Here is a 23,001-nt window from a genome sequence, read left to right as displayed (position 1 = left end):
TAATTTTTAATTAATATATTTATTAAAAAGTAAAAATAGTACACTATTTGGAGGATTTTTTTTATTATTTTAGAAATAATTAAAATTGTTTGCTTGGTGTTGATATAATTAATAAATATTGCTTTGAAATGACTTTAATGATGTAACTTCTCTTTTGTCTGTATTGCTTAATTATTTGAGTGATATGATATATAATTTAAACTTAATTGTCTTCTGGTTTGGTGGAGTTAACATTTTTTTTCCTCTTATTTCTTGTATTAAAATAATAAGTTGATAGAATGTATAATATGCAGTCAGAAAGAAAACTACAAAAGAATATATATTAGGTGTTTAACACACCGAATAAATATATAGTATATAAAGGAAAATATAATACTATATATATATATATATTATGAAACCACTAAGACATTTAGTTGGAGTTAAAATTAAACGAACATTGTTGTTCAAGACAACAAATGGTTATAAAAAAAGTAACACCCAAACTTTATTTCATTAAGTGGGGTCGGTTATATGAATACTAAAATGTTACTGCGTTTGATTTTATGTCATGTTTTCCGTTAACTCCAAGTACTCTATATTTTCTCTTAAAGTCTATTTCTAAGTCTTTCTAAATCTTTCTTAGTGATTTAGATAAATTGAAATATAATTCAAAGTAAACCTTATTGAAGGACTCTCTAAATTCAAGTTCATATGTGAGCATATCTTTAGCAAGTAGATTTGCAGCCATGAAAATGTTGCTGACCTAGTACCAACTTGTTGCATGTGCAAATGCTTGGTTCACTTTTAACCTTTACGTAGTCTATTAGGTAATTATATCCACTCTAGAAAATAATTGCTACTTCAAATTTTCTTGTCCAAATAATTGAAAGGAATAAAGATGAAAAAAAGGTATCCTATATGGGAAAAACTAGAAGTGAAAAATAAGCATTTGGGTGTGATATGATCTTTCCCTTTCCTAATCAAGCATTTGGGGGGCAATTTTTCTGCGAGATTGTAACACCGCTACAAGCTGTGATTAATACTTATAACATAACATGTGTATATTTATAATACTATTAGGTTTGTTTGTTTTTTTAGCAAAAATATACTATGAGATTGACATAGCTTCATACTTTGGTCCCTAAAATTGGAAATAAATAGACCCTGAGTTTGTCCACCATCAATCATTTTGGTCATTCTATGAAAATTCTGTTAAATAAAAACCAAAATAACAAAATTATCCTCAATTTAATAAATGATGGGCCAAAACAATTTGACAAAAACTAAGAGTATTTTTATTATTTCATCCTTATTTAATGAATATTTTTCACGGAAGAACCAAAACGATTGATGGTGGACAAAATCAAAGACCAATTCTATCGATTTCAAATCGCAAAGACCAAAATGAGGAGTTATACCAATCTCAAAAACCATTTTAGCTAAAAAGTCATACTACTACTCTAAAGTTCATCAGCACTTCATCTTATATCACCTAGCTAATCACACTACGTGACGGTAATCTAGTACCACAACAATTTCTCAGGCTTGATTCATCCATATTGGTTTTCTCTTTCTTGATCCTGAAAACCAAGCAAAGGTGAAAAGATATAAAGCTATGGCGGATAGCTAAGCACTTCTAGAGAACTTCTCTATCAAAAGATTTAGAAACCCGACTTTGAAGCAACCTTGTTTGTCCTCTTGTTTTAGGGTTCACTAGTAGCAAGAATAATCCCTTCAATAATAAATTACTTATATAATTACTGAGGCAATTATATATATTCTGATTAGATTAGACCTAATTAAATTTAATTATAGCCAACGCAGCATGTTTGAATGTATTACACCAAACCTCACATGATATTTGGATCTTCTCTATTGCGCGTTTCACCATGATTGATCAGTCCGATGGGGTTGTTTTGGTTTGTGTTTTCTTCCTGTATTTAATTTGATATTTGGTAGCTTAGGTTACAGTAGAAATATATATAGACGGATCCGTGTCATTATTTTATTTATACAAGTTTTTGTGAGATTCGTTTCATAATATATTTTAAAACGACCAAAAGCATAAATATACTTCAAACATAAGAAAACTTGCGAAGGGCTAGAAACTATTTTTAATATAGGCATTCAATCTCGCTTCATCGAACTTCTAACTTTGAGAATTTGGTCATTTGGTCTAGTAACATTTAATCTTCGTTAAGTTGGAACAAATACAGCGTTCTAATTTTATGAACAATAGTTGTCAATAAGAAGGAAAGCGTTCAATTGTATATGCCAACATTTATTTCCTTTTGCTCCTCATTTAGTTGTTTTTAGATCGTGGAACGTGGAAACCCTAATGCAAATTAACAGTAGAAAGATGCATGAATCTATCAATTTTTCTAAGCCCTTTTTTCTGCATTCTATAGCTTCAACAGCATCATGGATTTATACCTATTTAGTGGACCAACAATCGTAGAAGTTAAATTGAACATGTCTATAAGAAAGTCCAATGCTACTCAATTCTTCTTGGAATAATTGTAAATTGGATATTAGAAAGAAAAAAATTCATGACTGCGACGTGGATCATATATTCGTACTAAAGAAGAAAATTTTGGAGAATACTACCTAACCACGTTAGCTGTGGGGCATTTCTCGCAAAAGTATGAGACTCTGTATTTTAGTTCCACATAACTCTACATTGATTACACTCAACGTAAGAATTGTCCTAATTAGACAGCCCATATTAACTTCAAATTTAAAGTGGGCCTCGAGTGAGGTCCACTTCTTGAATTTACTGTTAGGTTGCAAGTGGAATACTTTTCTCCTAAGCTCTTTTTCTTTTAGCCATGCTTACACTATCCTTATCTCTCCATGCACTTCCCTTCCCCACACCTCCATAAGATTCTAAAAACATCTTTCAGCATCCATAATGTACCTTGATGAGAAGAAAAAGGAGAGGAAAATCATCATATCTTTTAGCAGAACTAGCAAAAAGGTGAGAAAGATAGCTAAATTAAAAAAAAGAAAGAAAGAAGACCTCTGTGCTTAAAGCCTAATTACTTTTCGATATAAGCGATATTGGGGAAGGAGGGGTCAAAATCGGGACTCCAAGTGCATGAGGTGAATGCTTTTTATCAGCTCATCGCTATAGTCGGGCAGCCAAAAAAGCCTTAATTACTTTTGATGCATGTTAGTTATCAACTTGCTTTTCAAACTGATTAGGTAAGCCTAGTTCTACTTCAGAAGAGTATTTAAACTCCAAGGCCTCCATTTATCCCACCATGGTTTTAAACTTCTTGTCTTACCTCTTAATCAAATTCCCTCCTCCAGTTCTCATTCCATCTCTTGTTTCCATTTGCCTTTCTTTCATCATGAAATTTCTGAGTAGAAATACTACTAAGTCTTTGAATTTGATCTCAGATAATTTGGTTTCTGCTTGATCTTGATCGTGCATTTTGTAATTGACGGCGTTGAAATGTCTCATTTCTTGCTGTTTTTTGCAATACTTTATGCTGTTCTTGCTGTTTCTCTTGGAGATGATTCGAGGGTTTCCTCCCCACTTCTGAGAATCAAATCAGAACTTGTTGATCCAGCAGGAGTTTTGAGCAACTGGTCTCCAAGTGCTCATATATGCAGTTGGAATGGCCTTTCGTGTTCAGACGATCAGTTGCATATTATTGGTCTTAACCTATCGGGATCAGGATTAGCCGGTCCAATCCCTCGCGAGCTTTCGCAACTCTCTTCGATCCAAACACTCGATTTCTCTTCAAACTCCCTCGCTGGTCCACTTCCTCCCGAGTTGGGACAGCTTCAAAGTCTCAAAATACTCCTCCTCTACTCGAACTTTCTCTCCGGCGGGATTCCTGCAGAAATAGGTCTTTTGAGGAACTTACAAGTTCTTCGGATAGGAGATAACTTGTTTTCAGGTGCAATTCCACCAAGCATTGGAAACCTGACTGAGCTGAGAGTGTTGGGACTTGCCTACTGCCAATTAAATGGAAGCATTCCAGTTGAAATTGGTGATTTGAAGAAGCTGACATCTCTTGATCTGCGGAACAATAGCCTCACTGGCTTCATACCAGAAGAGATTCATGGCCTCCAAGAGATTCAAAACTTTGCAGCATCCAACAACATGCTCGAAGGAGATATCCCTTCTTCGATAGGATCACTTAAATCGCTGCAAATCTTGAACCTGGCCAACAACAGCCTCTCTAGAACAATTCCTTCCGCGCTAAGCCAGCTTGCAAATTTAAACTACTTAAATTTGGTAGGGAACAGATTGAATGGTGATATCCCTTCAGGGCTTAACCAATTAGCACAGCTCGAGATTCTTGACTTGTCGCGAAACAACCTCTCAGGAAGCATAGGCCTCCTCAGCACACAACTAAAGAATCTCGAATCTTTGGTTCTGTCTGATAATGCCTTGACAGGTACAATTTCAAGCAATTTCTGCCTCAGCAACTCAAATCTTCAACAACTTCTTCTCGCTCGAAACAAGCTCACTGGAAAATTTCCTCTAGACCTACTCAGCTGCTCTTCACTCCAACAGCTAGACCTTTCGGATAACACTTTCGAAGGAGAGCTGCCAGCTGCCTTGGACAAGCTACAGAATCTCACAGATCTTGTACTCAATAACAACAGCTTCACTGGAACTCTACCTCCTGAAATAGGAAACATGAGCTACCTAGAAAATCTGTATCTGTTCGGAAACATGATCACAGGTAGAATCCCGGCGGAGATTGGGAAGCTGAAAAAGTTGAAAACCCTTTACCTGTATGACAACCAGCTGTCAGGATCCATACCAAGAGAGTTAACCAATTGCACAGAGCTAATAGAAATTGATTTTTTCGGAAACCATTTCACGGGCTCCATCCCTGCTACGATTGGAAAGCTTAAGAGTCTTGTTCTGCTTCACCTGAGGCAGAACGGCTTATCAGGACCTATCCCGCCAAGCTTAGGTTACTGCAGAAGTCTCCGGTTACTGGCCTTGGCAGATAATAAACTCACTGGAACCTTGCCACCCACATTTCGATTCATTTCTCAGCTAAGCACGATTACCCTTTACAACAACTCCTTTGAAGGCCCTCTTCCTGCATCCCTTTTTCTTCTCAAAAACCTCAAGATCATAAATTTTTCCCACAACCGGTTTAATGGAAGCATCTATCCACTGTCTGGTTCGAGTTCTCTGACCAAAGTGGACTTGACAAACAACAGCTTTTCAGGTTCAATCCCTTCTAGACTAGCGATGGCTAGAAACTTAACCCGTCTCCGCCTTGCATACAATCACCTCGCCGGCACCATCCCTTCTGAATTCGGCCAGCTCACACAGCTCAAATTTCTTGACTTGTCATTCAACAATCTCACAGGAGAAGTGCCACCTCAATTGTCTTCTGCAAAGCTTATCGAGCATTTTCTACTGAGTAACAACCGATTCAAAGGAAAAATACCTGCATGGTTAGGGAGCTTACAAGAGTTGGGAGAACTTGACTTGTCAACAAACAACTTCCAAGGAACACTACCGGCAGAGATCGGCAACTGTTCGAAGTTACTGAAACTTTCTCTGCAAGGCAACAGCCTCTCAAGCAGGATGCCGGAGGAGATGGGAAATCTCACTTCTCTCAATGTTCTCAATCTTCAAAGAAACAGTTTTTCGGGTTCAATCCCATCAACGATCCGGCAATGCGTGAAGCTATATGAACTGAGGCTCTCAGAAAACAACTTCACCGGTTCGATCCCATCCGAGCTAGGAGAACTCACTGAGCTGCAAGTAATCCTCGATCTAAGCGAAAACTTCCTCTCCGGAAAAATCCCCTCATCCCTCGGAAACCTAATGAAGTTGGAGAGATTGAATCTCTCTTCCAATCAACTCCAAGGAGAAGTTCCGTCCTCACTCGGAAAGCTGACAAGCCTGCACATGCTAAACCTATCAAATAATTTCCTCCAAGGTCAAATCCCATCAATCTTTTCAGGATTCCCACCCAGCTCCTTCTCGAGTAATCCAAAGCTCTGCGGCCCACCACTAGCGTCGTGTTCGGAATCCAAAAGGCAGAGGAAGAAGGGCCTTTCTGATGCTGCAGAGACTGGAATTATAGTGGCCATTGTTTTAACGTCTGCAGTAATATGCTTGGCGATGCTTTATGTCATGCTGAGGATGTGGTGCAACTGGAGAAGAGTTTCCGTCTCGAATATGGACGGCGGCGGAGGCGGGGCGGAGTGCAAGAGGGAAGAGGAGTTGTGGGATTTTGGGAATGAGAAGAAGAGGGGTGGTGAGTGTTGGAATGTGGTTTCTTTGGCTCTGGTTAATTCAAAAGATGAAGAAATGCAGCAACAGCAGCATGCACTCTACTCTACACCACACAGTGAAAAGAAGATGCCATGGTAAATAGTAAATACCTCAGTTCGAAGCCATGGAAATTACCCAAGAGTTCGAATCCATGGAAATTACCCAAGTCATCTTTTGCCTTCTTACATTTTTGAACTAAATTGTTGTACAATCTCACTTTACTTGAATTTTTTCAGTTTTTTTTTTTTTTTTTTAACCAGAGTGGAAATGGTTGAGTTTTTTCAGCGTATAGATTTCTACAGTAAGGAGGCATTTTGAATTGGATTCTCTTAGTCTTATTGATATATGAAGCGGGTGATTCACACCAACCAATGTTGAGTTGCTTCATATTTCTTTGTTCTAAAGAAGAGTAGAAATTCTCTGCGCTATACGTTCGTCATTGGGTTTTGTACTGATAACGATAACATCGATATCTGTATCTATAGTATTGATAGTTGATAAAACTATCAATATTTGTATATGTAATATTGATACAAGTATTAATAGGACGTTGATACATTTTAACATTGACATATTATCCACCAATGTACTGATAACGATAACATCGATTTCTGTATCTATAGTATTGATAGTTGATAATACTATCGATATTTGTATATGTAATAAAAATACAAGTATTATTAGGACGTTGAAACGTTTTGATATTGACATATTATTCACCAATGTTATTTGCCGACACCATGGCGACAATATTCTTTCACAAAACAAAGACTTGTGCTGCCGAGTCTTCAAATGTTAGGCCGACTCTAAGCAGGCGTTTGGACTTCGGACCTGCATAATTAGAGGGCTGCACCTCCTTGTACGACTCAAACTCTACCACTCTTTCGAGGCCCTAAATCAAAGATACCAAACTTGCAAAAGCACAAGTGGTTTTATGACAGAATCCACCCAATATGCATCTCAAAATCTTGTCCCTCTCAAGTCCCCACCATCCCTATCAGATATACTACTGTATCAGAGATGATATACATCTCCAACTCTTGTCCCCTCCCAAGTCCTAACCATCCCTATCAAATATACCGCCGTATTCAAGTAGCGTATCGACTTACGCTGGTATTTGCCAATCTCAGTTGTGTGCTCAGCATTTTCAGTTTGAAACGAAACAAGAAGTCAAATTCGCAACGGAAACTTGGCAGAAAAACGACGACTTCTTAAGCACAATGATTCAAGTAGCTACATTATTTTCATCAAACTATTATTACATTGTTCACGTAGGTCTGTTTCTTCAACCCAGATGTAGGAATATGGGTATGTTTAGTTTCACCTCTTCATTCGCGGGACAAAGTCGTTACTTGGAGGCAAGGGCACCGGCTTCAGTGAGAAGGGGCACAAGCTGACCTGCATTGTGCTTCTCCATAACAGCTGTATGATCCAAAAAAGTAAATGACTATTTGAAAGACAACTAAATTGGGATGAATTGAGGGGTCTATTTTTGATATCATATTGCAGTAAACATGGAATAAGCAAGAATATATGCACTTACAGTCACAACCGCCGACATGTTTTCCCCCGATAAACACGTTAGGTACAGTCGTTTGCCCAGTCCACTGCGCTAGAGCTGCTTGCATTTCACCTCCATCAACTTCAAAAATCAAACATATAACTTCCTTAGTAATTTGGTATTCCGAGTTTAGGGGTAGCTTAGCATTAGAAACTTCTTATAACACCAATCAGAAGAGGATTCTCAGTTTACTTGTCATGACACTGAATTAGCATTTGCCCGTTTCGGGTTTCAATTTCTTAGGATTGGACTAGGCACTATAACAATAACTAGTTGAAGAGAGTTGAGGTTCCACAATGTAGCCCAACTACTTATAAGCACATGCAAAGTCCCTCCTTTTCCGATGTGGGATTGATACTCTCAACACTAGTGTTGTAAAAAACAGCTCAGTTGGAGAAAGAAACCCGTCAACTATCGACTTATCATGTTCTAATTGATTCTTAGTTGCGAAATTCCTTTGATGCGCTTGTCCCATTGCAAAGTACGAAGGGTGCTTTTAGTATTGGGTTTGAAGCTTTTTCTGTAAATTGTAATCTTATAAAGGGCTTCTATGTGAAACACCCTTTAACTGCTTTAGGACTCCAAATTTATGTTGCTGGAATGTTGTGCAAAGTCATCAAAATTTGTTCTAAATGTTGATGACTTGTTTGGACTTTTGATTCCTTTGTCATATCCTTAATCCTTGCACCTTTAAGAATAAAGACTTCAACAACAACAATAACAACAAAGCCTTTTCCCACTGAGTGGGTCAGCTAAATGAATCCTAGAACGTCATTGCGCTCGATTCTGTGTCCCATCTTCCGTTAGATCCAAGTAATCTACGTCTTTTCTTAGATTCTTTTCCAAAGTCCTTCTAGGTCTTCTTCTACCCCTTCGGCCCTAAACCTTTGTCCCGTAATCGCATCTTCTAAGTGGAGCATCAGTAGGCCTTCATTTCACAGGAATAAAGACTTCAAATTTATATTTTTTATGAGCTACTAACTCAGTTAGGATTATAATTTGAATAAATTAAAGATTCCCAGACTATTAAGTTGTTAATTGTGCATTGAACCTTGTTAAAATCTTATTAAATCCATATGCTTTACTTTATTTTCTTAAAGCTGATGGTCCAGTAATGAAATTGGAAAATCAATTATACCAAATCACAAACAAAAACTATTAAAAAGGATAAAGGGAGACTTACTTCCCTCATCCAATTCAATGACCTTGAAAGTTGCTCCAAGCTGAGTGAGCAGCTGCTTCACCCTCTTGCAATAACCACAGTAAGTTTTACTGCCAGCAACAACAAGGAACACAACACATCAAATTATTAAGCAAAGCTAATGATTTTTTTTTTTAACAACAAATTGGATTGATCACCTAATTAATTGGCACAAAAAACACGTTTAATTCCACAATTTATTTGTAAGAAAAAGAAAGAAATACATGAAATTGGTGAATTGGGTGATGAGAAATTAAAAGAAAAACAAACCTGAAAACCACAACTGGGTTGGAGTTGACGATGGTTTTGACCTTGGTGAGCGCCGTCTCGAGCTGTTCCTCGCTGATACTCTTGGTGAACAGTGAACCCATTTGCCCCCTTTATATATGCGATGAGAGAGAGAGACAGAGAGAGCGATGTGTTTGCTTGGTGTCTAGAAATTACAAGAACAGAGAGGGAGGGAAGAGCACAGGTGTTGGAATCAGATTCTGCATGCAGTTGTGATTTTATCAGCTTCGCCGATCAACGAGACAGAGAGAAGAACTCGATTCCGTAATTGCAACTTGGATGTTGACTTTGTCTCAGTCGTTTTCTTTTTCCTGTAGCGAAACTGTAATCGGTGATGCCTTTAACTCTGTCGTTTTCGCTAAGGCGATAGCCACTAGTTGTAATATATTTATATTATCCTAATTTGAAAAGAGTTTAAACGGAACGTAATGGATTGGAGCATGGCAATGAAATTATTCTTATTCTTATTCTTAGGCCTAATTGAATAAATGGTTCCCGTGATCATAAGGTATTCAGAAGATAGTCCTTATGGTAAAAAAATTCGGATTTAAACCCCTGTGATCTAAGTCTGTTAGGATTTATACCCAAAATTAAAACTTTCGTCATTCCTCCGTTAGTAGCATGCACGTGAGTGAGGGTAAGATGGTCATTTCATAGTTTGTAGCATGTCAAAAACTTAGCTAAAACCCTCATAACATTCCCAATTCTAAAGCACGAACAAAATTCCAAATCTTGCTACTACTAGGACTTCAAGTTCTAGGATTTCAACCAATCCCACTTCCATTTCGACAAAACCCATTGTCGCATTCTCAGAGTTTGGTTCTCTATCAGCGTTGGATTTGGTCTAACCTCTCCGTCTCCCTTCTCCTTATATGGGAGCTCAGTAGAGTTCTTAATCTCTTCCATGGAGACTTCTTCGTTGACTTGGCAACAGGATTTTTTGTTCTTTCTTAGTCCTTACCTTTTATACATTTGGTGCTTTTTGGGTTTTTGGTTTTTGATTGTAAGCAGTTTGAGCATTATCCTACCAAATGTGCAGAAGCATTAGAAATACCGCAGATTTTAATCAGTCAAGTTTTGGGAAAAATCAAATCCTCCGCATAGAACTACAACAAAGTTCACAAAGTGTTCATTGCAAAAATAGTAGAAATGAGATTGAAAGAGTTAATTTGTTTGCAAAATTGAATGTTGATTTGTATCTGGGGATTGTGCCATGAGCACGATGAGAGAGATGAGAGAGGGAACCAAGGAGACAGAGGAGAAAGAGAGAGAGAAAAGGAGAAGATTGAGAGAAGCGGCAACCATCGATGGTACTAGAGTTCACGTTGTTGATCGGCAAAAGATACAAAGGTGTAGTTTATCAACAATGCTAGGATGGTTTTTTGTTAGTGGACATGAAAATACAATTCTATCCAACATTTAACAGATCTTTAACAGAAACTTTACTTCTGGGCTAAATTTGCTAACAGGGTTGACCACATGGGTTTAATTCCTAATTTTTTTTACCACAGGGGTCATCACGCAAGTATCCTATGACCACGAGGATGATTAATCCAATTTGGCCTTATTCTTATTATTCACTTTAAGTAGTAATGGTATTTGTGCAGGTTCATGCGTTTAAGAGGAGAAAAGGCAAGGCAAAGATGATTACTATTCACATACACATGTTTTATATTTTGTTGGTAACAAGATGATTTGGAAGGTTGAAATTTATATAAGAGAATGTAGCAAAAATAATATTGAGTTGTGAGGTGGAAAATGAAGAATATGGTAAGGTATTTAAAGAAAAAAAAATTGGTTATTTTTTGTTTTTTATGTTTTATCGTTAGAATAATCTTGGCGGTTGATGTTCAAATTATTACGGTTGGATGGCAGGATCTTGCCATGTGGTAGTTGCAGAAGAAAGGACATTTTTTTTTAACCTTTTGAAATCCAACGGCTTGGATTGTAAGGCAAAGAGTCATTTGGCTCTGTGCAGCACCATGTGGGGGTTGGGGGTGGGGGCTCTATTTCCAGATGTCAGTCAACCCAATTAGGGCTGGGTTTGATTGGCAAACGATGCTAAATTCCTTATGCCACTAGCTAGCCCTATATACACAATTACCGAAAATCATCTATCAACAACCAATCGTTCTCTTGCAATTGCCGAAAATCGGTTTAGCCAAAACTGTGACAGCCCGTTCCGAATCATTTCAGACCTACGGTACGAATAATTTGGAATAGTCTCTCTCTCTCTCTCTCTCCTTCTCACTTGTACGGACGAGACTCAAAACCCTGGATCGAAGTGGAAAATGGTACCTTTGTGTTCGTGAGGACCATACGAGTTCAACCATACCATATGCAGGTAAGGAATCCTTCGATTTCACGTCGAACCATGAGCCTCCGATTTTGTCACTATTCATGCACACGTGGAATATTGATTGTGGCGCTACACATTCTGTTATTTCTTATACATTTGCTCAAGTGACGCAACCTCACCCTACACCTCTAGGGTATGATTTAGAGTTTGCTATGCCTAGAAGGGAGAGATGTTATGTCGATTGTGTGTATCCAGGATGTCCAGTGATGGTGGAGGATGTAGTTATGCCAGCTAACCTTATCCCGTTAGATATTGTTGATTTTGATGTGATTTTGGGCACATATTGGTTGCACCATAACCGTGCCAACATTGATTACTACGGGAAAACAGTTACCTTCCATCGTCCTGGATTACCTATGGTTACTTTTATGGGTGTAGGTGTGTGGTCCAGGTGTAACCAACCAAAACAATCACCCAAAATGACAAATACCCACCAAGGGCAAAATCGTCATTTCACACTTACGGTACGAATAATTTGGAACGGGCTGTCACAAAATTCGTTAGCTGGTTGGTTGGTAAATGGCACCACTGGCAATAGCAACTGATATAATACAAATTATATAATAGTTCACAAACTTTGTAAGCATATATAGAATGTCATAGTTTCATAAGGCAAACAGAAACTAATATCGTACATACTTGCAATTTTAGTAAGGCAACAAGCAGAAGGTAACAAGCAGAAACTAATATCATATATACACAAACTATTATAATTTAATTATTAATCAAATCACATTAATTCGAACCTTGTAAGCATCATTCATATGATATTACATCATAAGACAGCAAAAAGCAACTAAACTAACTTAAAAATATAGAATGGAAATCATGGAGAAGTCCGGTGGCTGTTAATTCGTCAATGAGAAGAGGAAAACTACCAGGGAAGCTACGTTACGGAGAGATTTTTCAGAATGACCGGTACACGGGATGGTACACCACGTGTCATTATAAAAATGATGGGATATGTGTGTTAAAAAGTTAATAACTTAAAAAATAAAATTTCCCACCACTTATGTAAAAACGCGTGGTTTACTACATGTGTTCCCGTCACAATTAAAAATTTCTCTGCACTACGGGAGATCATCGGGAAGTGATGAGTAGAAAGAAATTAAGAGTTACGTGTGGGTTTCAATTTTCTAAACCCTAAAAGCAGTTCCACCGCTGTTCTTTGGCTGGCACCTAGGCTAAAATGTGGACCAGCTTCCCTTCAATTTGCTCCACCTAAGCCCTTTAGGCTGGCACCCAACCCAAGCCACAGGTTGACCCAGAATCGACAGAGGAATGAGACGGCCCATCTGACACCATGCTGACGCTAGCGTGGAGTCGGAAGACGTTTGACAGTTCGTGTCTTCCTCTTTGCGTCCTCATCCAGTCGTCCTCCTCGCGGCCTCGTCCTTGTGCTGCTTGACCTACTTTGTCGGACCACCCACCAACGACGATGGTGATAATCGTTGATGAGTATACGAGTTCCTGGTTCCGTGCTTCCTCCTTCCGTCCTTATTCGATTGTCCTCCTTGCCTTCGAAGCTCTCTGTTTTCCTTCCACCACCACCCCAACTCGAGCTTCCATATCCAAAACCCTTCATCTCTATCTTTATCTCATTCCGCCTCTAGAAAGCTTTAATCTTTCCCATTTTTGAATTCAAGTCGGGCTAAACTTGGCTGATCTCATATGGGTTTTAGCGGTTTGAAGAGAATCTTATAGAATCCGTGGGATTGGTGAAATTGTGCTTGACCGCACAATTGGAAAATCAGGGAAGAACGTGGGAAAAGTGGGAAGAAGAAGAAGGGAATAAGAAGTCAGAAATTAAAAATCAAATTATTATTTTATAATAAAAATTAATAATATTTTAATAAAATTAACTAGGCTATTTAGTTTTAGGAGTGGAGATGCATTTGGCTTATTACTGTTCATTGGGGTTTATCATTGTTCACTGAGTGGATTAAATGGGTTTGGTGCTAGCGCATTTTTTTAGGGGTGGAATTGCTCTAAAGGTTAAGACTATTAAATGACTTTTGCATGCAAAACAATACCTAGGATAGTTTTAAGGTATTAAAAAAAATATATATATATATATCAGTCGGTATGGTATGGTATACCGCCGGTATAAGAAAAAACAAACCAAAGTTGTACCGTTAATGATCGGTTCGGTTCCATGCCAACCGATTTTGAAGATATACCGAAATTGACACGCCCCAATCCTGATATATGGAGGACAAAGGGATGGCCACGTGTTGGCCAACACTCAAGGATGATGCAAGCCATTTAATGAATGCATATGCCGAGAACATGAGAAAATATGCATATAAATTTCGCCCAAACTACATAATATAATATTCAAATGCAAACTTTACCAAAATAATATAATAGTATTCAATAAAATGATAGTGATAATGCATGACATGTTCAGAGCATATATTTAATTCAGAATACAAGGGAAATGTGCTATTACAAGTGAAGTCAAAGCAGAGAGGATGACACGGTATCACTGGTAGGGGAATGTCTCATAGCTCGGATCATATGCCTCGTTTCTATATCTTAAGGGGGCGCAAAACAAACATGAATGGACCAAGTTGATATATATAATACTGAAATAGTTATTCAACAACGTACTAACCCCCAAAGTTTTATGAAAACTCAATAGTATAATAATTGACCAAAAACCCTAACATGCCATAAAACCTTCGTAAAACATATATCATATATAGTGTGTTAAATAGTGGTATCATAATTGACCGAAGCCACTACATCACCCGACCCGTAAGCCAAATATATGAATATCTTCCGACCTGTAGGCCAAAATAAATATCTTCCAACCCGTAGGCCACTACATCACCCGACCGAAGCCAATATAAGTATAATCGCTTGTAGGTAGAATGGTAGCCACTAGATAAGCACAAAAACATTGAATATAATCTTTCCAACATAAGTACATATATCTCAAAACATCTTCATAGTATATAGTCATCCATCATCCATCATATATACTACAAAGAGTGTAAAAACATTTTCATAAATAGTATGTTGTCATCCATCATATATACTACAAAGAATATAAATTCGATAAGGTATGGTATTCCAAAATATTCTCAGAAAAGCATGACAATCATAAAGTGTAAATCTAATTTACTCATAAAATGTAACCATTAAATCATGTTTTTCCTGTATGCATTTCTACTATTAAAACATGCATTTTAGAATGGGTCCACTCACAGATACTCTGTCGTCAAAGAGTTATGTGAAATAGGAGGAACGGAATTGTCGTTAATAATCCCACCTAAGCACACAAAGGGTCCAATTAATAAAACTCTATCATAACGATTGAATTTCAGAAAACGGACGTCATAAACGGATTCAGGACATCAAAAAACATAAGGGGGAACCTTGGGTACCCCAACACGCCGCCGTGGGTCACTGGAAAGTTAGCCGGAAAAATCGATGGCGCCGTCGTGGACGGCGGCACTTGTGCTCCACGCGCCAGCACCGGCAGCTTTTCACGTGCGCCCACGCGTTGGCTGGCTCAAGGTTTAGGCTTTTAAGCTTGGGCCTAGGGTCCTGGGCTTACTTAGGCTTGGGCTGAACTTCATGGCCCAAAGGCCTGGTTTTGGCCTTAAGCTTAAAGGGTTTAGGGTTATGGGCTTTTCAGGTTTGGGCTTGGGTATAACGGGTCGAATGCCCTAGTTGGCACGACCCAAGAGCCTAGGTTCAAAGGGATTTGGGCTCAGCCTAGTTTCCTTCGCAGATCAGCGGAGTCCAACAGAAGGAAAAGCCAGGTTTTTGGCCAGGAAACTTCCCCAACTCCGATAAGAGGTCAAATCTCAACCAAAATTTACCATTCAAAAGCCAAAATGAAGCTAGGAGAGCAAGGATTCGAGTCATACTGAGATGAGGTCGTGTCGAGGTCTGGATTGGCAGAAAAATGGCCTGCAACCTACAGTCTTTTGTCTGAAAATTGAAAAATGCTTCGTCTAGCTGTTTTCGTGCTTAAACATTCACCAAAACCGTTTTCCATTCAATAACCAAGAAGTTTAGACTATGAGGGAAGGAGATCGAAGGGTGGTTTCGACTTGCCTTCATCGGAAAATGCTTGTATCGTGACTGCAACAGTGTCGGGAAAGAGAGAGTGAGAGTTAGGTGCTTGGTCGAGGTTGAGGATCATCGTCACTGCCAACAAATGGTGATGATGGTATGATCATTGTTGTAAGTATGTAGATGGGTGTGTGTGCATGTGTATGTGTGTGTTCGCCAGAAAGGAGAGCATCGAGAGAGAAAATGAGAGGTAAGGGAGAGTGAAAAGAAATGAGGAAGAAAGAGAAAAAGAGAAAGAAAGAGATAGAGAGAGAGAAAAAAAAAAGACTTTTAAAAATAATATAAAGGGATAAGAAAATCCCAAAAAAAAGGGAATATCCAGATTGGGCAAGGATAGGGCAGAGAAAAATCCCTAAGTGGGTCCTCATAGTTTGTAGTTTAAGAACGTACAGGACTTAACACAAAATATCTGAAAACGTTCGCCATTCGAACGTAGAATCTTCGTTATAAATCTGAATTCGAATCCATTCATGGCGACAAGTACTTTAAGAATCATTTAAGAAAATTAAAGCTACGTGTTTCGACGAGACGGTCAAACAAGGTCAACTCAAGGGTATAATGGTAAATTCATAAATCCATAAATATGAAATTACATACATTTGGGACGGGGTTTCACAGAAATACTACCGTAACAATAGGAGCCCCACCGGTTCGATTCGATTGGTAAGTCGATACATGGCAAAAAATTACAGCCCTAAATCCAATGGGTGCAAGCTCAGGCAATAATTTGTAGGGCAGCCCAACGGCCTCCTGCCCTACCTCCAACTGCCTCCTATTTTTTTCACCCGTTGGAGCAACATTTTTGGGTCCAACGACAATTCCATCCAAATGCCCTTGCAATTAGGCTTCTGCTAGATATGCTATTACAGGGAAAATATATGGGTTTTACACACCTCTTTTTATCTCTCACATATTTTCGTTAATTTTTGTCTCTTAATCTTTTTCAATTCATTTGGTTTGTGGCAAAAAATTAAAAGGGGGTGTGAAAAATAAAAATAGTTGCATGAGTAGCACTACCCAACACATAAGTTCCTAACTACCAGAATAATTTACAATTCGCAGAGCCACATGATTTCTCACTTGGTAGACGAAACAACCCTTTAACTTGACAAGAAAAAAATAACAAAAACTTGGCACGTTTCAAACAATTAACAAACTTAGGACCAAATTGAAAGTTTGAAAGGTAAATTGTAATACGACGGACATTACTAAAGTTTTTCTTCTTGATGGCATTAAATTTTTTTTTTTTTTTTTCAAGTCCTGTGTGCACATAGTGACACTGTTTGTATGTTGATATTCTGCTTAATGTATGAAACGATGTTGTAAGATTATCAATCATTGTTAGAGTCATGAGTTATGTGATTTCTGTCAACTATACAATTTATGTTGAGACTTGAGATACAAGCAATTGCAAAACAATTTGGAACATATTTTGTTGCTGGGAAAACTCTTCTTTTTTGTCTATCTCTCACTTGGATGCAAAAATAGCCTCAAAATCTTTGTACAACCCTCTTGGTTTTGATTTGTAATCAACTAAAGAATTTGGAGTTGAGTAGCTCCCTCTCCTTTTCGCACTCCAAAACGCGTTCTATCTGGTGCGAGTGTGACGACTCGAATGATCATTTGTGACTCCGTTTCCTTCTTTACTGAAGCTAGATTTTGCCATCTCTCTAAGTTGTTTTAGCCATGGTTTATTTGTTGCAGCTGAACTCCAGTACCCTCCAATAGGGGAAGTAGGATCCCTCGATGCTCACTTGGCATGTTAACTCACTTGGAACAGAAGGCATCCGACTGAAGCTAATTTCAGACTGGTTAAGAAGTCCTCAGCAGGATCTAGCAGCAACGTTTATTTGTACAATGCATACTATTCATTAATCATCTGTGCAACAAATCCAACTAGGAACAAAAATAACATGAAAATTCCAAGTTTAGTCTTGTCGCCAGCTGAAAAATCATTCTCCAAGAGAACCAAGCAAGTTGCATATAATCCAACTTCACTGGAAACCGAGATGATCTACACCAGCTGAACCTTTTTTTTTTAATGAAAGGCTTCTGGAGAACAATGAAGAAGAGTTGGAAAGAAGTTATGCAAAGTAAGGTGAATGAAGGAGTTTTTGAGGACCATTTGTCCATGTAGACACCATCCATGATCCCAACAGCACCCCTTTTCAAGCATTCAAGCAGTGTGTAGTATATTCACAGTAGTCCAAACACATTTTGGATATGTGTAAATGTATTTGCTGTGATGGCTAGTTTATATGCAGGTTGTAGGATTTAATGTGAGTTATTGGATCATATTCCATATGGCATCTTAGATTAGATTGTAGTGAGTCATAACTCATGACAAGTGTAAGCATCTTACATGATGACTTAAGAATAGATGCTTGTGATTGTTTTTGTAATGATAAGAGATAGTGAGTTTGTTACTCCTCCTCCAACAGTCATATATTCCTTTTGAGCTTCTTACTCGAGGGAGTAGAATCCAATGAGCATTCTCAGACCTTGAAGCTTCCATGACTCTCTAATCTTTATCTACACATTTTCAATTTCATATACATTGTTCCATTGAATCAATTCAACCTAGAAATCAAACACTATCATGGTATCAAAGCCAGGTTTGATCTCAATCTGGGCATGAATCTGTGACGTGTTTGGCAGCTTAGAAAGTCGGAGGAGAATTGGGTTTTGCTGCTACTCAAGAAAACTCTGAAAGTTTCTGGGTTACTCAATAACAAGTCTAATATTGCTGGATCGAGTGATGCTGATCTTCGAGCACCAATTTTAAATGGAGAAAACTTTGATTTTTGGCAGATAAAGATGAATACCATATTCAAATCTCACGATCTCTAGGATATGGTTAAGAAGGGATATAGTCCCCCAGTGAAGAAAGAAGAAGATCTCACTGCAAACGAGCTTAAGCTTCTAAAGGAGAACATAGTCAAGGATGCTAACATTATCGGCATCATTCAAGGAGCTGTGTCGGATGAAATTTTCCCAATGATCGCCATACTAGAGACAACAAAAGAAGCTTGGGATGTACTGAAGCAAGAGTTTGTTAGTGACAAGCAGGTAAGATCTGTGAAACTTCAAAGTTTAAGGCGTGATTTTGAATATACTCGAATAGGTGAGCATGAGACATTCTTTGTGTATCTTGTGCAATTACTTGATCTTATTACATAAATGAAAAGTTATGGTGAAGATATTGGAAATCAAAGAATTGTGCAGAAGTTATTGATTAGTCTTCCTAAATCCTATGATAGTATTGTTGTTGTGATTGAAAATACTAGAGGTTTGGAGATTGTTGATGTGCAGGATGTTGTTGCTACTCTAAAAAGGTATGAACAACGAATTAAGAGACATTCTGAAAATAGCAATGAAAAGGCATTTGCTAGTTTGAGTATAGCTCCCAAGAGGAACAATTATAATGCCAATCAAAATTTCAAACCAACAAAGAATTAGAAGACAAAGGGTAAGAAGTGGGATAACAAACATGTGCATCAGCAAGGGAAATTTGTTGGAACTTCTGATGGAGCCAAGAATCCTTGCAAATATTGTGACAAATTGCATTTCGAAGAATGTTGGTTTAAGGGAAAGCCAAGGTGTCATAATTGTGATAAGCCAGGTCATTTTGCCAAAGATTGCAAGTCTAAGAAAGCTACTCAGCAAGTGAATTATGTTGGTCAAATGGAGAACACTCCAACAATGTTCTATATCCGTATGTCAGCTGCTGTGAAGAAGGGTGAAGACATTTGGTATGTTGATAATGTCTGTAGCAATCACATAACAGGGAGAGAATACCTCTTGGTGAATATTGATAGGAGTGTCACTGCCAAAGTTGAGATGGGCATAGGGTAATTGGTTAATGTAGTTGGAAATTTTGACTTGCTAGTTGAAACTAAGTAAGGCAAAAGGTACATAAAAGAGATAATGTTGGTGTCTGGTTTAAAAGAAAATTTGTTGAGTGTAGGATAGATGACGGAGCATGGGTATTACCTTGTATTTAGGGGTACTAAAGTTAGAATTTATGATGATTTCACATGTTCCAACTTAGTTGTTAAGATTCCTATGAAAGGAAATAGAAGCTTTCCTCTAAAGTTGCAACCAAGAATTCAAATAGTCATGAAAGCTAGTGTTGGACAAGCTGCTGAGATATAGCATGAAAGCTAGTGTTGGACAAGCTGCTGAGATATAGCACAGAAGACTAGGGCCTTTGAACATGAGTGCTCTAATGCAGCTACAAGAGCATGAAATGGTGACTAGATCACCTGAGTTGAAAGTAAACACCACATTGTGTGAGGGATGTGCACTTAGCAAGCATTTCAAAGATGTTTTTCCTAAGGAAACCAATTTGAGAGCTACTCTACCATTGCAGTTGGTTCATACTAATATTTGTGGACCTACTTTCTGAGGAGTAAGTCTAAGGCATTTGGTGTGTTCAAGAGATTCAAAGCAACTGTTGAGCTACAAAGTAGGTACAAGCTTAAGAAATTAAGAAGTGATAAAGGAGGAGAGTACACTTCTCTTGAATTCTCTCAGTTTTGTGAAGATCTTGGCTTGGAAAGACAACTCACAATGACCTATTCTCCTCAACAAAATGGTGTTGCAGAGAGGATAAATATGACCATTGTAGAAATGGCCATTTGAGTTTTGGGCAGAAGTAGTTAACACTACAGTCTATACTCTCAATAGATGCCCTACCAAAGTCCTGAATAACAAGACTCCATTTGAAGCCCATAATGGAAGAAAACCTAGAGTGAAACACTTAAGGGTGTTTGGATCTCTATGTTATCCACAAGTTCCATCACATATGAGATAAAAATTGGATGCAACAAGTGTCAAATGTGTATTTCTTGGTTATGGAACCTGTGAAAAGGGTTACAGGTTATATAATCTTGAAACCAAGAAAATAGTTATCTCTAGAGATGTGATTTTCGATGAAAATGTTAGTTAAGATTGGAAATGTCACATCCCAGCTCGAGGTCTACCACATCCCAGGCATGCTTCACTACCGTAGCACAATATTGTCCGCTTTAGGCCCCGACTACACCCTCACGGTTTTGTTTCTGGGAACTCACACAAGAACTTCCCAGTGGGTCACCCATCATGGGAGTGCTCTCATGCGCTACTCGCTTAACTTCGGAGTTCCTATGGAACCCGAAACCAATGAGCTCCGAAAAAGCCTCGTGCTAGGTAAAGATGAGAATATACATATAAGGCTCACATGATCCACTTACTTGGGCGATGTGGGATGTCACAATCCACCTTTGAGGGCCCGACATCCTCGTTGGCACACATCTGGTCAGGGATTGGCTCTAATACCAAATTGTCACATCCAGCCCGAGGTCCACCACATCCCGAGCCCGCTCCACCATCGTAGCACAACATTGTCCATTTTAGGCCCTGACTATGCCCTCACAATTTTGTTTCTAGGAACTCACACGAGAACTTCCCAGTGGGTCACCAATCATGGAAGTGCTCTCGCGCGCTACTCACTTAACTTCAAAGTTCTCATGGAACCCGAAGCCAATGAGCTCCCAAAAGGCCTTATGCTAGGTATAGATGGGAATATATGGGAATATACATATAAGGCTCACATGATCCACTCCTCTGGGCGATGTGGGATGTCACATCTGGTCAGGAATTAGCTCTGATACCAAATTGTTACATCCAGGCCCGGACCCCCACCACATCCTGAGCTTGACTCCACCGTAACACGATATTGTCCGCTTTAGGCCCCGACCACGCCCTCATGGTTTTGTTTCTGGGAACTCACACGAGAACTTCCCAGTGGGTCACCCATCATGGGATTGCTCTTGTGTGCTACTCGCTTAACTTCGGAGTTCTTACAGAACCTGAAGCTAGTGAGCTCCCAAAAGGCTTCTTGCTAGGTAGAGATGGGAATATACATATAAGGCTCACATGATCCACTCCCCTGGGCGATGTGGGATGTCACAAGAAGTCTACATGAGATTACCCCCGTGTCATCCTCAAAGTCATGATACTAATGTTGTGTGTAAATTGCACAAATCGATTTATGGTCTTAAACAATCACTGAGAGCTTGGTATGCCAAGCTTAGTTCAATCCTTACAAGTGTTGGTTTTAAAAGAAGCAACGCAGACTCCTCACTATTCGTGCGCATAGGAACTACTGGGAAATTGGTAGTCCTTGTATATGTAGATGATTTGATCATTATATGAGACAACCCTAAAGAAATAAAGGAGCTCAAGCGTTTACTACAACAACGTTTTGCAATCAAAGATCTTGGAATACTGAGATATTTTCTTGGCATAGAAATGGCAACCTCTCACAAGGGTTTCTTTCTCAGCCAGCGAAAAAATGTTTAAGATCTTCTCAAGGAAGCAAACATAAGTGATGATAAAACTGTCCATACACCTCTTGAAATCAAGCTCAAACTCAGCTTAGAGGGGCAACCACTTCCAAACATAAGTTATTATCAGCAACTTATTGGTAAGTTGATATATTTGACTATCACAAAGCCTGACATAGCCTATTCAGTAAGCATTGCTAGCCAATTTATGCACTCTCCCACGATGGAGCATTTTAATCTTGTCAAAAAAATACTTCGGTACCTAAAAGGTTCAGTGGGTCGTGGCATAATCATGAAGAAGAATGAGAGCACTCAAATCACAGGTTATTGTGATGCTGATTGGGCTGGCAATTATATTGATCATAAGTCCACAACAGGGTATTGCACATTTGTGGGAGGCAACCTTGTTACATGGAAAAGTAAAAAGCAAGCAGTCGTTGCAAGATCAAGTGCTGAGGCTGAATATTTAGCCATGACATCTACTGCGTGTGAACTAATATGGCTGAAAGGTCTAATATGCGACTTAAGTGTCTTCACTCCTCATTCCATGTCCTTTTTCTATGACAACTAGGCAACAATGCACATTACTTCCAACCTCGTCTTCCACGAGAGAACCAAGCACATTGAAGTTGATTGTCACTATATTCATGCATAAGTACAATCACAGGTCATCAAAACTCATTTTGTTAGGAGCCACGATCAACTTGCAGACTTATTCACCAAACCATTAGCCTCCCATTAGTTTCAAAAGCTTCTCGGCAAGCTTGGATCCATCAACCTTCTGGATCCAGCTTGAGGGGGTGACACGCCCCGACCCCGATATTCCTCGAATACTAGGATAGGCACGCGATGGCCGACACCCGAGGGTGACGAAAACCATTTATTAAGTGCAAATGCTGAAAACAAAGGATAAATAAGGCTTATAAA

At 38.7% G+C, this 23,001-nt stretch overlaps 2 protein-coding genes across 2 annotated transcripts; one reads left to right on the top strand and one right to left on the bottom strand.

Annotated features, from left to right (window-relative positions):
* The first annotated feature begins 2,538 nt into the window (after positions 1-2,538).
* Positions 2,539-6,615, top strand: LOC137712619 (uncharacterized). Its single transcript, XM_068451726.2, has one exon. The coding sequence runs from the start codon at positions 3,440-3,442 to the stop codon at positions 6,344-6,346; it is 2,907 nt and encodes a 968-aa protein (XP_068307827.2). The 5' UTR covers positions 2,539-3,439; the 3' UTR covers positions 6,347-6,615.
* Positions 6,616-7,436: 821 nt separating this feature from the next.
* Positions 7,437-9,657, bottom strand: GRXC1 (Thioredoxin superfamily protein). Its single transcript, XM_068451727.2, has 4 exons — positions 9,280-9,657; positions 8,992-9,080; positions 7,791-7,889; positions 7,437-7,669 (listed from the first exon to the last, which is right to left on the bottom strand). The coding sequence occupies exons 1-4, from the start codon at positions 9,378-9,380 to the stop codon at positions 7,596-7,598; spliced, it is 363 nt and encodes a 120-aa protein (XP_068307828.1). The 5' UTR covers positions 9,381-9,657; the 3' UTR covers positions 7,437-7,595.
* Between the last annotated feature and the right edge of the window lie 13,344 nt (positions 9,658-23,001).

Source organism: Pyrus communis, chromosome 14 (genome assembly GCF_041283825.1).
Source record: "Pyrus communis isolate YQ-2024b chromosome 14, ASM4128382v1, whole genome shotgun sequence".
NCBI classification, from domain to species: Eukaryota; Viridiplantae; Streptophyta; class Magnoliopsida; order Rosales; family Rosaceae; genus Pyrus; species Pyrus communis.
The sequence above is the reverse complement of the archived record's forward strand: the minus strand, read 5'-3'. Positions and strand labels throughout refer to the sequence as shown.

Excerpts from the sequence above, each read along its gene's own strand:
- LOC137712619 (XM_068451726.2), top strand. The coding sequence starts at position 3,440 with ATGTCTCATTTCTTGCTGTTTTTTGCAATACTTTATGCTGTTCTTGCT.
- GRXC1 (XM_068451727.2), bottom strand. The coding sequence starts at position 9,380 with ATGGGTTCACTGTTCACCAAGAGTATCAGCGAGGAACAGCTCGAGACG. Across the intron at positions 9,081-9,279 it reads AACCCAGTTGTGGTTTTCAG|TAAAACTTACTGTGGTTATT; the intron begins GTTTGTTTTTCT and ends TGTTGCTGGCAG. Across the intron at positions 7,670-7,790 it reads ACATGTCGGCGGTTGTGACT|CTGTTATGGAGAAGCACAAT; the intron begins GTAAGTGCATAT and ends TGGATCATACAG.